The 13,030-nt window shown below is 44.6% G+C and overlaps 1 protein-coding gene across 5 annotated transcripts in view; it reads right to left on the minus strand.

Moving 5' to 3' along the window:
- SSBP3 (single stranded DNA binding protein 3) overlaps positions 1-13,030 on the minus strand; it is a 168,248-nt gene that overhangs the window by 5,830 nt on the left and 149,388 nt on the right. For 3 of the 5 annotated variants that reach the window (XM_081866913.1, XM_081866915.1, XM_081866912.1), the window contains 7 exons: positions 11,410-11,476; positions 11,219-11,295; positions 6,052-6,140; positions 5,879-5,927; positions 4,154-4,189; positions 3,291-3,345; positions 1,509-1,579 (listed from right to left, as the gene is read on the minus strand). In XM_081866913.1, coding sequence (XP_081723039.1) covers positions 1,509-1,579; positions 3,291-3,345; positions 4,154-4,189; positions 5,879-5,927; positions 6,052-6,140; positions 11,219-11,295; positions 11,410-11,476 — 444 coding nt within the window. The remainder of the gene's footprint in view (positions 1-1,508; positions 1,580-3,290; positions 3,346-4,153; positions 4,190-5,878; positions 5,928-6,051; positions 6,141-11,218; positions 11,296-11,409; positions 11,477-13,030) is intronic. The other 2 variants (XM_081866916.1, XM_081866914.1) reach the window with 1 other exon arrangement.

The raw sequence follows: 13,030 nt of genomic DNA on the forward strand, positions 1-13,030 counted from the left end.
TGGGTATGTGTCTTCCAAATTGAGGAGGTTTGATACACACCCTCTCTCTTTGAAGAAGCCATTGATTTATTGCATCTTGTACCACTCCTGTGGGCAGCTTCAATCCTGACAAGGAAGTTGCAGGGAACTCTGCTCTTCTCTTTTGGATCAAAGTGGATAGCCAAATGGAGCAGCTGCTGTCCAGCTTAACACATGGTTGTCTGGGCATCTGATACTGTTGGATGGTCTATGGTCGGCCATACCACAACTACTGTGCTTTTCAGCTGTGCAGAAATTTTGCTGCCCCCCCTCTACTTCAGCACCATGTGTGGGCAGTCTGGAACCCTTCGACCACAAACTACTACTATATGAAGGGTCCATATAAAAGCCATCTCCAACTTGCCATGTGCAAACTGAGGGAGGAATTCAACATAGCATTAAGCAATTTGTTCCGTTAGCTTGTGTGATATAATGAATGCTCTGCCTTCTCTTCCCCCTGCAGGTGCTTCTGGGTGTTTTCCTGATCCCCACAGAGCCAGTTTTGTGGGCACAGGAGGAAGAGAGGGAGGAAAGCTAGCGGAAGTCCATACATGGGCTTCTGCTAGTGGGGCCCATTTGCTGAATCCTGCCCTTAAGTGACAGAAGTAGTGCAAGAGGTGGAGGTTCTAATAACATGACTAATCCAGGCCTCTGAAATCTCATCTGCCAAAATGTTTCAGTTGCCAGTCAAGATTTCTTTAGGCTCCATGTCATCTAATTGTACCCCTGCCTTTCATCCAAGTTACACAGGGAAGCACACACTGGATTCCTTAACAGTTTTCTATCCAAATACTGGCTAGGACCAGATTTCTTTAGCTTTAATGGATTAAGCCACAACACCTGTATTTAGACCCCAGTTGTTTTTTATTCTTGCAATCATCAGTTTGCTTCTCCTAACATCCCATGAATTAAAACCCTGAGATTTAAGTGTTTGCTCCTCCTCTGCCTCCTCTCTGTTCTGTATTCCATCCTCTTTGGACAACGTTTTCTGAGAAACGGACAGGACACACTTTAAGCAATCATCCAGCTACTGGAGTTTAGACTAGTTCAGAATGAAAAACTAGGTCTGGACATAGTAGTATTCAGGAAAGAGCTGCCCTTCCCCAATAAGAGCTTCCTATCTGAAATATTGGGCTGGCATTGTCCTGAAGACAAAAATCTGGCAGGTAATCTTAACAGAATCTCTTTGAGATCAGCTTGAGTAAAAGGTGAAGAAAGGCCCGGGCGTCAGCTGTGTCTCCTTTAAATGCAACCCCGCTAACCAGCAATGTGCGTGACAATCTTGACCAGAGCTGCGTGAACGACGCTGTTTTAATAAGCGTAAAAAATTAACAAAGTCGCTGAAGAGTTAATCACTTTTTGATGGTTTGTTTTATTTCTGTTTTGTAACAAATGGCTGAAATCAATTAAACTGCTTTACCCTCAACTGATGAAGTTAATTATGATTTGTTATGGTATCTGATATGTAAATTATTAGAAAGCAGACTTACATTCGACCGACTGCCTCCAGGCGGTACGGGATTAATCATTGTGTAGATGTTGTCACTTGAATTTGTCGAATCTGTAGAACAGTGAAACCCACTAAGTCAGGGTGATTAATTCATTTCTTAATTAAAACAAACTCATGCCACTTGAACTCATTCTTTTGTATTTTATCACCTAAAATTCTCTCTAAGTACCACCATTTTCTGGCTAATTTGTATTTAATGAAGATTCACAAAGTTTTTAATCACAGAAATTCAACTGTGAAAAGAATTCTGCTACTAACCGAGAATATTGGGGCTTTTTTGCCAGGAGAGGTGTAGAAAGATAATTTGCTGCCATGTGTCGCATAACACCTCAAAATTAGCTGATGCAATTATCTTACTACAACATCATATTTCATCTTTAAAAAAATAACAAAATACATGGATGACATTTAGTGACAATATTTTTATTTTTATTTTTTTAAAAAAACAGAAAACCCAATATTTTTCTTAATAATGAAAGCACTACGAGACAAGTGTTTAATTGAGGGGCAGAATACAAACAAAAATACACAAATTACAAGCAGGCCATGGTGACAGGAGAGAGAGAGAGAGAGAGAGAGAGAGAGAGAGAGAGAGAGGGGGGAGTGGTGCCTACATTAACATATGGATTGTTTTATTATGACCTAGTCTGAAATGTAGGTCAGAGTTCTCATATAAATGCAAGAGCAGGAAGGCAGTGGTAATACTACACTGAAGCTCCACCCCTGCAGCTGTGGTACACGAGAGTTACACGCGGCATGGCTTACCTCCCCAGAGCCACCACTCCCCCCGCTTTTATTCTTGCCACCGACACATGCAATGTATAGTAAATCACCCTTGCAGGCCTATCAGGAATATTCACCAGCCCCAACACTGACACACACTCACTCCTTCTCCCCTCCCACTTTACTACGAGGGAAATACACGAAGGGGGGGAAGGGAATTTTACTCAGCCTCCTGGGGAGTGAGCACCGTTTTACAAAGTGGAATTCATTCCCAGTACAAATATGGCAACACAACAACATTGACCCTGACAACAAAAAGAGATTTGGTGCTAATATTGGGCAACTCAAGAACACAACAGCCCTAAAGAAGTTGGGTTTTTTTTAAAAGGTGGGTGGGACTGGCTTAAAAACAACAACAATAACCCTCTTTAAACTTGTTTGGATATCTGGAGAATGTTCCTAGTTAACTTCTACAAATCCACCCCTCCCACAAATGATTTTTCCTTATTTACCAACGTAAAAATGGGTTTTTAAAAAATTACCGACACCTCTCCCAACGTGTCAAATTTCACATGGATAATTCATCAAGGGACGCAGCGACCTCTTTCACATGGCTTACTGGGAGCTCAAGGCCGAAGTACGGTGCATGCTGCCTCCCACCCCTCAGGAAAGGCTTTTGGTGCAGCCAAATCTCCCACTAACCCCATTTCTCATACCCCTCTTGCGGGGCTCCCTCATGTTTTAAGCCCTGGCATAATAAAAGCCATCAGCACATGGCTGGCAGCGAGGGCAGGGAAAGAGGAACGGAAGACAAAACCTCTCCCTTTGAAAAGAGTCGGGTTGCTTTACAGCAGCTGCGCCCAATCAATTGCCAAACCGTGCATCGGTGGCATGCAGATTGTTGCTGTTGCGACCTTAAATAAAATCCAGCATAAAGGAAACCTGCTAAGCTAACCCAACCATTACCGGGCTCTCAATTCTCTTTAAAAAATAAAATAAAAAATGGGGGGAAATTAGTGCTGCTTTCTTTCACCCTTACCTGCGGGGCTAGGCATGATAGGTGTTCCAGGAGGACCTCCGCCACCAGGGGGCCCCTGTTGACAAGATTAAATACACATCAGGAACCACTGTGATAACACAGCCTGCAATAGGTCAGCCAGATCCTGCTGCTGTCAGCAACAATGTCTCACCTTGGTATTCAGCCAAGCATTAATCTCCTGCTAAAACCTTTGATGCACTCTTGTAGCCAAAGTGCAATTTCTTTGTTTAAGCCTCGGGAAAAATGAAGGTTTTACTGAGGAGTGGGGGGGGGGGCACATCTGTGCAAGGACCACATACCAAGTCTATCTGCCAGGGTAGTTAACAGGGGGCATTCTTTCTATAACCTTCACATCTGCAGAAGGTGCAAACAGAAACGGGCAACTTAGAACGCTGCAAAGTACTTCTTGGATGTGCCAATGGGATGATCTCATTCCAGAACAACTAGAGGAGTGTGCATTCAAAGTTCTCCAGCGACACGCGAATTGTAATCACCGTGCGAAACTTCAGAAATGCGTTCTCGAGACCCCTTAAACACAGTTACGCCACCACTGCATCAATCGCACAGCTGGGGTCGCTAAGGGATTTCTTTCCCTACTTTTGAGGCATGTTCAAGACTGGGGGGTGGGGCTTTTAACATGCTTTATTCACACTGGAGGAACAGAAAGGGGCTAAAACTACGTAGCTCAGACTTTTTAGAATTCTTGGCCTCAACGCAGAAGCGAATACACAAGACACAGAACCAAGTCCCTGCAGGCACTTGTATCCTAAGCCAGGATTCCTATTGGTATGCATGCAAACACCAAAATATCGAATCGTATGGTGGACCGGCACGTCATGACCCATAAAGAAATATAAACCTACCACGTATGTACCAGGCGATGAAGAAGAGTATGGAATCTGCAAGAAGATCAGAGCATAGGCATTACTTGATGAAATATACCAACTGTACAGGGAAATAAATCCTACAGGTGATGACTGTAGGCCAAGAGTCCATACAAATAAATTTATTATTATTATTGAATTTATATACTGCCCTATACCTGGAGGTCTCAACAACTGTTACCTGTGTCCAGGAGACGGACGCAATACATACAATCCAGATAACATAATTTCAGTCTTATTGGTTTTTTTAAAATGTTCAGAGAACCCAAGATAGGAGCAGAGGGACAGTGGAGCACATCCCACCACCCCACTGAGAAGGCATAGCGGTCAACTTATCCCTTTTCTTGCGAGGAGTCCTATTCGGAATAAAGGAATTTCCCTTAAAAAAAGGGAAACGTTGACAGCTATGCTGGGAAGGGGAATCGACACATTTCAACAGAGATTCAGGAACCCTCTTAAAAGATTGCACACAAGGGAGGGCAGTGGGAATGAGCACACTCACTCTGCCCCCTGGCCGCCATTGGATGGCAAACATCTGAAGCAGGGGGATTCCTGTACTTGCGGCAGTTCCCCAACCATTTTAGAAGCCTGATATTCTGGGGTTGGAAAACACGCAGGAGAGTCTACCAGCACACACAGGTCCCGCTAACTGAACGCTTAGTTGTGCCCAAACTTTGCTATACAAACGACTGATTCAGATATCTGAACAGCTGGACTTGTGAGAATGGTGTTGCTTAATCGTGAGCTTTATTTTCAATAGTGAGCCTGACATTTTCCTACTGTGTATCCAAGCCCACAAGCAAAGCCTCTTCCTCAGTCGTTGAAATGGGGGCAAAGTCGCTGTACCTGAGCGGCAAAGAACATGTCAGAGCCAAGCCCACAGACTGCCAGCCAGGTTGGCGGCTGGGACAATGAGGGAGACACCAAGGATGAAGAAAAAGAGGAGGACCTTGGCTTCCTCCAGGCTGAATTTTGTCACTGCAGTAGCTGGTGGAGGAAGAAGAGGAGTTGGTGCTGATGCCGGCTTCAGCCTCATCATAGGCTTCACTCTTTGCCTAGGCCTCAGTGCCAGAGGAGGGCGAAAAAAGGAGGAGAAAGAGGTGGCGGCTGCACCAGTGGAGGAAGCTCCTCAGCTCAGCCCCACAGGCTTTCCCTTGGCTGTCCTCACGGGCTCATGCAGTGAGATTGTTGACCAACTAACTCACTGGTTAGATTCAGACAAGTGGAGTGGAACTGGTTCAAAAATGGGCAGAAAAGGGGCAGGCCGGTAGCACTTATCAGAGATGGAGGAAGAACTGGGGGAGGGTGATGGGGTGGAGAGACCATGCCGGTGTAGATATACAGTAGGAAAATGTGGTGTTTCTGTCGCCTTGTTTTATTAGGGAATGCAGTGGGATTTCCCAATACAAAAAAAAAAAGGAAATGATTGGCTCGTTATGCGAATGCTCGCCTAACAAGCTATTTCTCAGCAACACATTATGGTTGGAAAGCGGGACCCATGTGTACAGGAGACTCCCTCCAACTCATGAAAGGAGACTGGAATGGTGGCTGCAGTGTGGGCCTAGTTAGTTTGGTTGTCCCATCTCACCCCTACAGTAGAATGCCAGAAGACGGCAAATGAGAGGAATTCAAGTACTACAGGAAAACTAAATTATGAGGGCCAAGTTTACAAGAACAAAGGCATTCTAATAAATGGACACTTACTGAATTAGCGCTGTTGGGATTGGGCCATGGTCTACCAGCTCCTGGACCCCTGGAGTTTGAGAGAAAACAAGCCTTCAGCATGTACAGAGTGACAATGTGAAACCAAAAATGATTTCCACATCTAGAATTGTAAGAACGTCAACGGAAAGCCAGCAGCATGGCAGGTGCCTTACATGTTAATCCCAGGCATGCCAGGCCCTAGAGAGTTGGGTGGAGGTCTCATTCCGCCGCCATAGTTCTGCAATGATAACCAAGGATCAGTCTACCATAACGAGAAGGGAAACCGGAGAAGAAAAGAGAAAGGAAAAAAACAAACAAAAACGAGAGGGTTAGTCTGTGAAAATGAACTTTAATTAAAAAAAAAAGATGATGATAATGAACATATAGGCAAAATTAGCTACTTTGAAAAAGTAAAACTGGACGGCGGCATCTCTCAATTTTTTTAAAAGGGGGAGTGGGGAAGAAAATCTTAGAAGCCACTCGAATTCCCATCTCATGGTAGGAGTGTACCAGGAATGCCCAGTGGGCTAAGGCTTCTAGCACTGGCCAATGCAGGTCATCAAGGAAGCCGTAGCTGCACCTAAAGGGTATGTAAGATGGTTATCTTGAAAGGTAATAAACACAAACAAACAAAACCAAAAAAGAGAGGCTTGTCACAGGAAGCCAAACGGGGGAGGTAGACATGAAAGAATTAAGATTCCTTGCTTAGTGTTGTGGTAGGAGAATTGCATGGAAAGAAGCAGGAGAAAATGTGGGGTGGGGTGGGCAGAAGAGAGAAAGATTCTGCTTTAAGGAAGACAAGGCAATGAGCACGTGATGGGGTGTTCAGAAAGGGGAATAGTGACAGCACAAAGGTTTGCAACAGTTTCTAAGTAAAGAGCATTCGGTTACAAAACAGCAAAGCTGGCCAGTCACAAAACTGCGCAAATCTTTACTGGTGTTCATGCACAAGAAAGAGAAGACAATTCTTAGGCTAGAAAATGTCATTTCTCTCCCATTAAACACGGCTGGCAAACACTTTCGGTTCCCCCAACACAGACCAAAGTTAGAGCACAAATTCACTTCTGTGCACCAGAGAGATACTACAGAACTGTACTAGGTCCCACTTGTTTCGCAAAGGAGATCTAAAAGATGAAATCTGACAGAAAGGGCGCCAATCTGTCACAGCTGCGAAGCCCACGGAAAGCTAACGATTAAGGGCTGGGGATGAAAAGGCAGCTTATTGTGGAAGTCTACATGTGAGCACTTGCTGAAACACCTGAAGAAGCCGCTTCCTCCCCACCTCTCTGAAGTCATAAATCTAGATCTAAAGTCGGCGGCTATGGATTCCGATTTTCTTGGTTCCTGAAAGACAGCTGACACTTGGCTGGCTGATTGGCTCCCCTCCAAACATGGCTGCCCTGCAGGGCCTGATGTAGACTGCACAAAGCAAAGAGGTGGTTCAAAGCGGGTTCCTCTTTGAAAAGAGTTTAAAGCAAAATTGCAACTGGCTTACATACTGTTTATAAGCGACGCTTTTACCCTCTCGGAAGAGCTGCTCGCTGCACACCAGGCAGAGCTCTGCTGTGATTTTGTTGCAAGGGTTTCTCAGGAACCCTCAACTCTTGAACGGAACACTTTGGCTTTCCATTTCTCCTGACAGAGGGCAGCCACAGCTGGCAACAGATCTGCTGATCATTAGCCGATCAGTACAGTCCATACTCCTGGCAAGCAAACAGCCTGCTTGGCTGAATGCTAGGCAACCTGGGTAGTCACAATCTCCATTTTTTGAAAAAAGCAAATCAAAGAGCTTCACCTGCATCGCTAACTTCAGGGAACTACACAGGACAAGTGGGACAGCTCCTTCCTCACACTTTTATTTATGACATGTTTAAACTCTTATTGGCTAGGAACCAATGCTATTTTGGAATGAGAAGCAAGCACCAAAGGGACAAAAAATGACTCCCCCCCCCCACAACTCCGCACCCATAGCAAGGTAAACAAGAGCTAGACACAGGGAATGCTCATCTACACACATTTTATGCATGGCTTTAGAAAGACTCCATGCACCTACACTTAACAGCAGCTGCAAATTCAACCACGGCAGATGCCTACGTAACTACAACGCCAATGGAATGAAATTACTCTTAAGTATGCCACTTGGTGGGGATGGCAAGCACATGGCTTGTCCAAGTTGTACAGCACATCTAAAAGTTTTGAAGCAGTCTTTGTTTGGCTGACACAACTATAACAGATGCAAGCTGTTATAATAACACATCAGGGACTATTAAGAGCTTTGTACCCATCACTAACAGTGCCAGACCATTAAAATAGATAACAAAGCTATTGGAATCTAAGCTTGCCGGAATGATTATGAGGCAAGCAACTTTCTTTTTTCTCTTGCTTTCCTGGAGGTGTGTGGCTTCAACTGGCATTCTAATGGACAAGTTCATACTTTGCATCAGAATCAAGAAGTTCAGTTACCATATTTTTCGCTCTACAAGACGCACCCGACCATAAGATGCGTCTAGTTTTTAGAGAAGGCTTCAGGGATAGTTGCGCAGCCTGCATTCGCTCCATAAGACGCACACACATCCCCCCTTACTTTTTAGGAGGGAAAAGGTGTGTCTTATAGAGCGAAAAATACGGTATTTATCTTCCTCTTTTGCACTCTCCTTCAGATGCTATGCTGCACAGCCTTTCCAAACCTGGGGGTTTCCAGGCTACAACTTCGCCCGTTCCTGATCATTGGTCATGCTGGCTGGGGCGAATGGACAACAACTTGAAGTTCCTGGGTAGACGAAGGCTGATGTGTTATGATAAACAGGATTAATTTGTGTAAATTAGATGCAGAAGATTGAAACGTGGGCTCATACTGCACCTATTCCAATTGTTTTCTTTGCAACGATGCTGTCACAGAGTTATCAAGACCCTTCGAGTAAAGTTGTTCCTAATAGCAGGCAACTATTATTCTGCCCACTTTCTCCAAGTCTAAGCCCTCCTTCTGCACTTGCCTATGCCTCCTGCTCAGCTATTGCCAGTCCTAGCCTGAAAACAGATGGTCTGACTTAAAGCCTTCTCCTTACAGTTGCTGACCCTGAGGTTAATCTGGTAATAGCAGCAGAACCTTAAGTGCTGTGCTGACTTATCACAGGTGGCTACCTAGGAATGGTGTTTGTAAGGGTCAACACTTTTGCTGCAGCTGCAGATCCAAAGAACTTCACAGGGTATTACTGGATGAAAGCGATTTGCAAGGAAACCCAAGGAAATATTTTATGCATGTCCTCCCCTTTTAAAGTGGAGGTTCAACACTTTAAATGATTACGATTTCACAGTTGCTGAAATTGACAAACCTGATAGTATTAGTAAAAATGACAGGGGAGATGGAAGGGAAAGAAGCAAGCCACTTTTCTGATGTGTACTAGGCCCTGTTAATACATCCCTTGGTATGCTGACATTTTCTTAGTATCAGTTTTAGTGAGGGACTCATGGTGTGCTGGTATCGAATCTGTAGTCGGTTTTCTATGCTGTTCCTTCAAACACTGAACCATAATCATGGCTTGGAAGGCTGTCTGAACTGAGCCACTGCACAGATAGCTAATCCCAAAAGAAGTTTCAGAAAGTGCAAGGGACCTCACTAAAATGTGGCTACTGGTTATGGTTCCCCTGCAACTGTTTTCTGAAGTGCACATGTGGCAAGCTGGTCATCTCTAGTATCAAACCATGTGATACAGGTGCCTCAATCTATTGGATTGGACACTACAGAAAAGCCTCATTGTGCAGCTGAGTATTACTAATGACCATATGGTTACATGAACAATGCTTTAAGAGACCACGAGTTAAATGATCATCTGTAACTACCCCAAGTCAAGGAAAATCTGGCCTGAATGTCCCTAAAGTTTAATATGAGAAAGCAAAGAGAGGTATCTGAGCTTGTCAGGTTTCAGGAAGAAGCATGCTAAGAGAGCAAGGAGAGAGCAGGATTGCAAAGGAAGGTCTACAGGGAAGCGGCAAGCCTGTGAAAGAAGAGATGCACATTCCTCAGTACCATCTGTCAACACTTATTTATAACAAGTAAATATACATCATGCACCTCAATAACCTGATCCAACCAAGGCACAAAAAGTGGACCAGCCGAGAGACTGGAGAGAGGACCTTGGATCTCTCTCTCTTTACCATCTGACTCCATCTGTCCCCTTGGAAGTTTCTTACACTGATCCGTTGGCTCAGAGAGTCCCAACAGAACCCACAAAACAGACGTATTACAACAGAATTAGGTATCTAGGCAGCCTATGAAGTTGTCCAGATCCTTAAGGGTCAAACGTTGAGGTTCGGATTCAAAAGTAGCCTTCCCAAATTGTTCCTTCTGTCCTCACAAGGTACTTGATCCAGAAGAGGAAGTGGGGAAGGAGCTTTTTGCTGTGTTCTCTCCCTCCCCACAACCCTTTCCCCTGTTCCAGAGAGCCTTCAACCCTCCAGAGTCAATTTTAGGGAGATGCAAGGGGCTGCAGAAGGAAGGGGTGAGTAGGTGAATGCCACCTCCCACAACGTCCACTGGCGGGAGCTTTCCCCGAGTGGAGTTCTGCTGAGGAGATGCTACCACTGGAGGTAGCAAAGCTGGGATCCAAGACTGAACCAGAACTGTATAAAAGCAGATACGGGCCATGATTGGCCCATGGCATGCATCTGAGAAGTAACTTGTCAGCCCTCCTCTTCCCTCCATCATTCCTCCTGCAGTATGTAGTAAATGCGAAGTATGGACATCAAGTACACTTTGCTGTGCAGCAAAAAAGAAAAGAAAAGAAAAGAAAAGAAAAAGCAAGCACCTTTTGGGTCAACCTGCATAGTCGATAGGGTGTCTGCCGGTGCTATAAAGCGCAGAATAGACTACAGCAAATTTTATTATTCAAAAAAACAATTAAGTGAAATAAACTCAGCATTGTACCCACAAAACCCCAACCCCACCTAAGGGTTAGCAACTCAAGTTGTAAGATTCTTTCCTGACCAGAGTCCAATTAAACCGGAGTTTGCCCATTTGGATGAAAAGAGCAAAGATGGAAGGTGGGAGCAGGTGAGCACATGAAGTACGTGATATGAGGATGTTCACTTCTGAAGCCATAACTAGATGTTGGAAGGTGGGATTCCCCCCCCCACCCCCCATCCAGACACATGTAAACACACTAATGTAAAATGCATTATCGCTAATGGTGAGGAAGAAAAGGTTTGGGAGGAATGGAAGTGCTCCTAGCTCTTCAAGCTCCCAGAGGCTGCTTTTATGATGTTTTGCTCGCTAACTTCATAAAGTAGCAAAGCTATTGTTTGGCACTGGACAGGGTAGGAAATGCTCTGCCCAGGTTTTACCTGTGGACCTGGACCCATGGGCCCCATTCCTCGTGGAGGATTCATCCTTTGCATCGGCCCTCCCATGTTGGGATGCCCTAGCGAGGGAAGAGAGACAGGAAGATGTTACTTTATTACTGGAGAGTAATGCACTTGGTGAAAGGATAGGCCAAGGGGAAAGAACACTTGCAGACAAGCCAAATCACATTTACCTTGTTGTCGTGTGGGGTCCATTGAGTTGGGCAGCAAGGGCTGTGTACCAGGAACACCCCCTGGAGGCTATGGGGGAAAGGAAACAAATTTGAGGAAATCAAATACTTGGGAGATACACAGTACAATTATCAATATTGCTTTGCTACATTTGCTGCTGCAATTAGAAAAACCAGTCATAGGCTGAAGGCCCTTTTGGCTCAGCTGCTTTTATATCTATACCCAAAAGCATTAGACTTCAAGGAAATGGGTCAATTTACCGACGAGGGTGAGGGCAGAACAGCCCCCTTATGCTGTAAGCCCTGCATTTGTCTCATATTGCCATTGTGTGGATGCCTGCAGAGGAAACCTGGTTGATTCGAGGATAGGCTTGATCTTCCCTAGAAATCCTCCTTCAAAAACAAACAGGAAAACTTTCCCCCCATTCCAGTTATTCTTGGCCAACTTTCCCCTAAGCCAACAGTGAAAGGTAGGTATGGCAGAGGGAGTGGGATGAAAAAAAGCAGCATTTTTAAAAGTACCATTTATTTGTATGAGAAAAATGTAACATATGGGACATCATTTTCACAATACACATGTAGGTGGAGAATGGCCTCAGCTTCATTCCCTGAATGAGTAAGTGATATCTCTCATTTATCCCAGTTCATCTATCAGTTCCTAGAGTCTCAAGTGTGCATAGTTGAATGCTATAACCCGCTTGTCTACCAGCCCATTGAAAAAAAGGGGATTTCTAGGGGAGAATCAGAAGGAAGGATTAAGTAGTCCTTTCCTCCCAGTTGTTGACAGTCTTCTAGAAATGCCTTTCACCTTCGCGTTACCTTGGCCAAATGGGTTTACTGACACAATTTGTAATTTTGTCCACTCCTGGCCTTCTTCAGAAAACAAGCCTCCTTTTCTATAGTTCATGGGCGCTTTCAAAAACAATGCTTCTCATGCCATAAAGCCAGAGTAAAATAGCTCCAGGTGTTTGGGTGGCTAACCCAAAATAGTTAGAGGTGTTTGGGTTGGCTAACTGACTGTGGCAACTCTTTTGGTCCTTAAGTTCATCTGTGTTTATCTAGTTCGTGGGTGTTTTGCAAACACCCCCCTCCAGTTACCTGCTAAATATAACCATCCTTCACAAGCACCTATATATTCCACAAGCATATTGAAAATGGAGACTAGCTAACTTAAAAAGCCCCTGAATGGATGGGGACGTAGATATCTTATGGAGCACTTCTACCCACACCACCACACCACCCAGCCTGGGCTCTTGGATTGTCTCAGGGGGCTCCTTCTTGTTCACAGTGTGGGGATACAGGGTAGGGCCTTATCAGTAATGGCACCATCACTTAGAAGCCATGCCATTCAGGGCCTTCTTTGACATAAACAACTGCCCTCCCAGGTTTCTGGAGGGCTTGGTTGAATCTGCTCTGGAATTTTAGTACAGTATAGCCTGTACTGCTGCAGGTTTTAATGTGTGAACTGCTTTGTTTTATCACTAGGTTTATATTTATTTTCACTGTAAACTGCTTTGGGACCACTTTGGAAGTGAAAAGTTGCATTTAAATTTTTATAAATAAACATATATAGCTATAAAAGTGATGGAGTTTACCTGCACTGGCAGGGTAAGTTCTGATCAGG

Source organism: Podarcis erhardii (genome assembly GCF_964252035.2).
Source record: "Podarcis erhardii genome assembly, chromosome: 6".
NCBI lineage: Eukaryota > Metazoa > Chordata > Lepidosauria > Squamata > Lacertidae > Podarcis > Podarcis erhardii.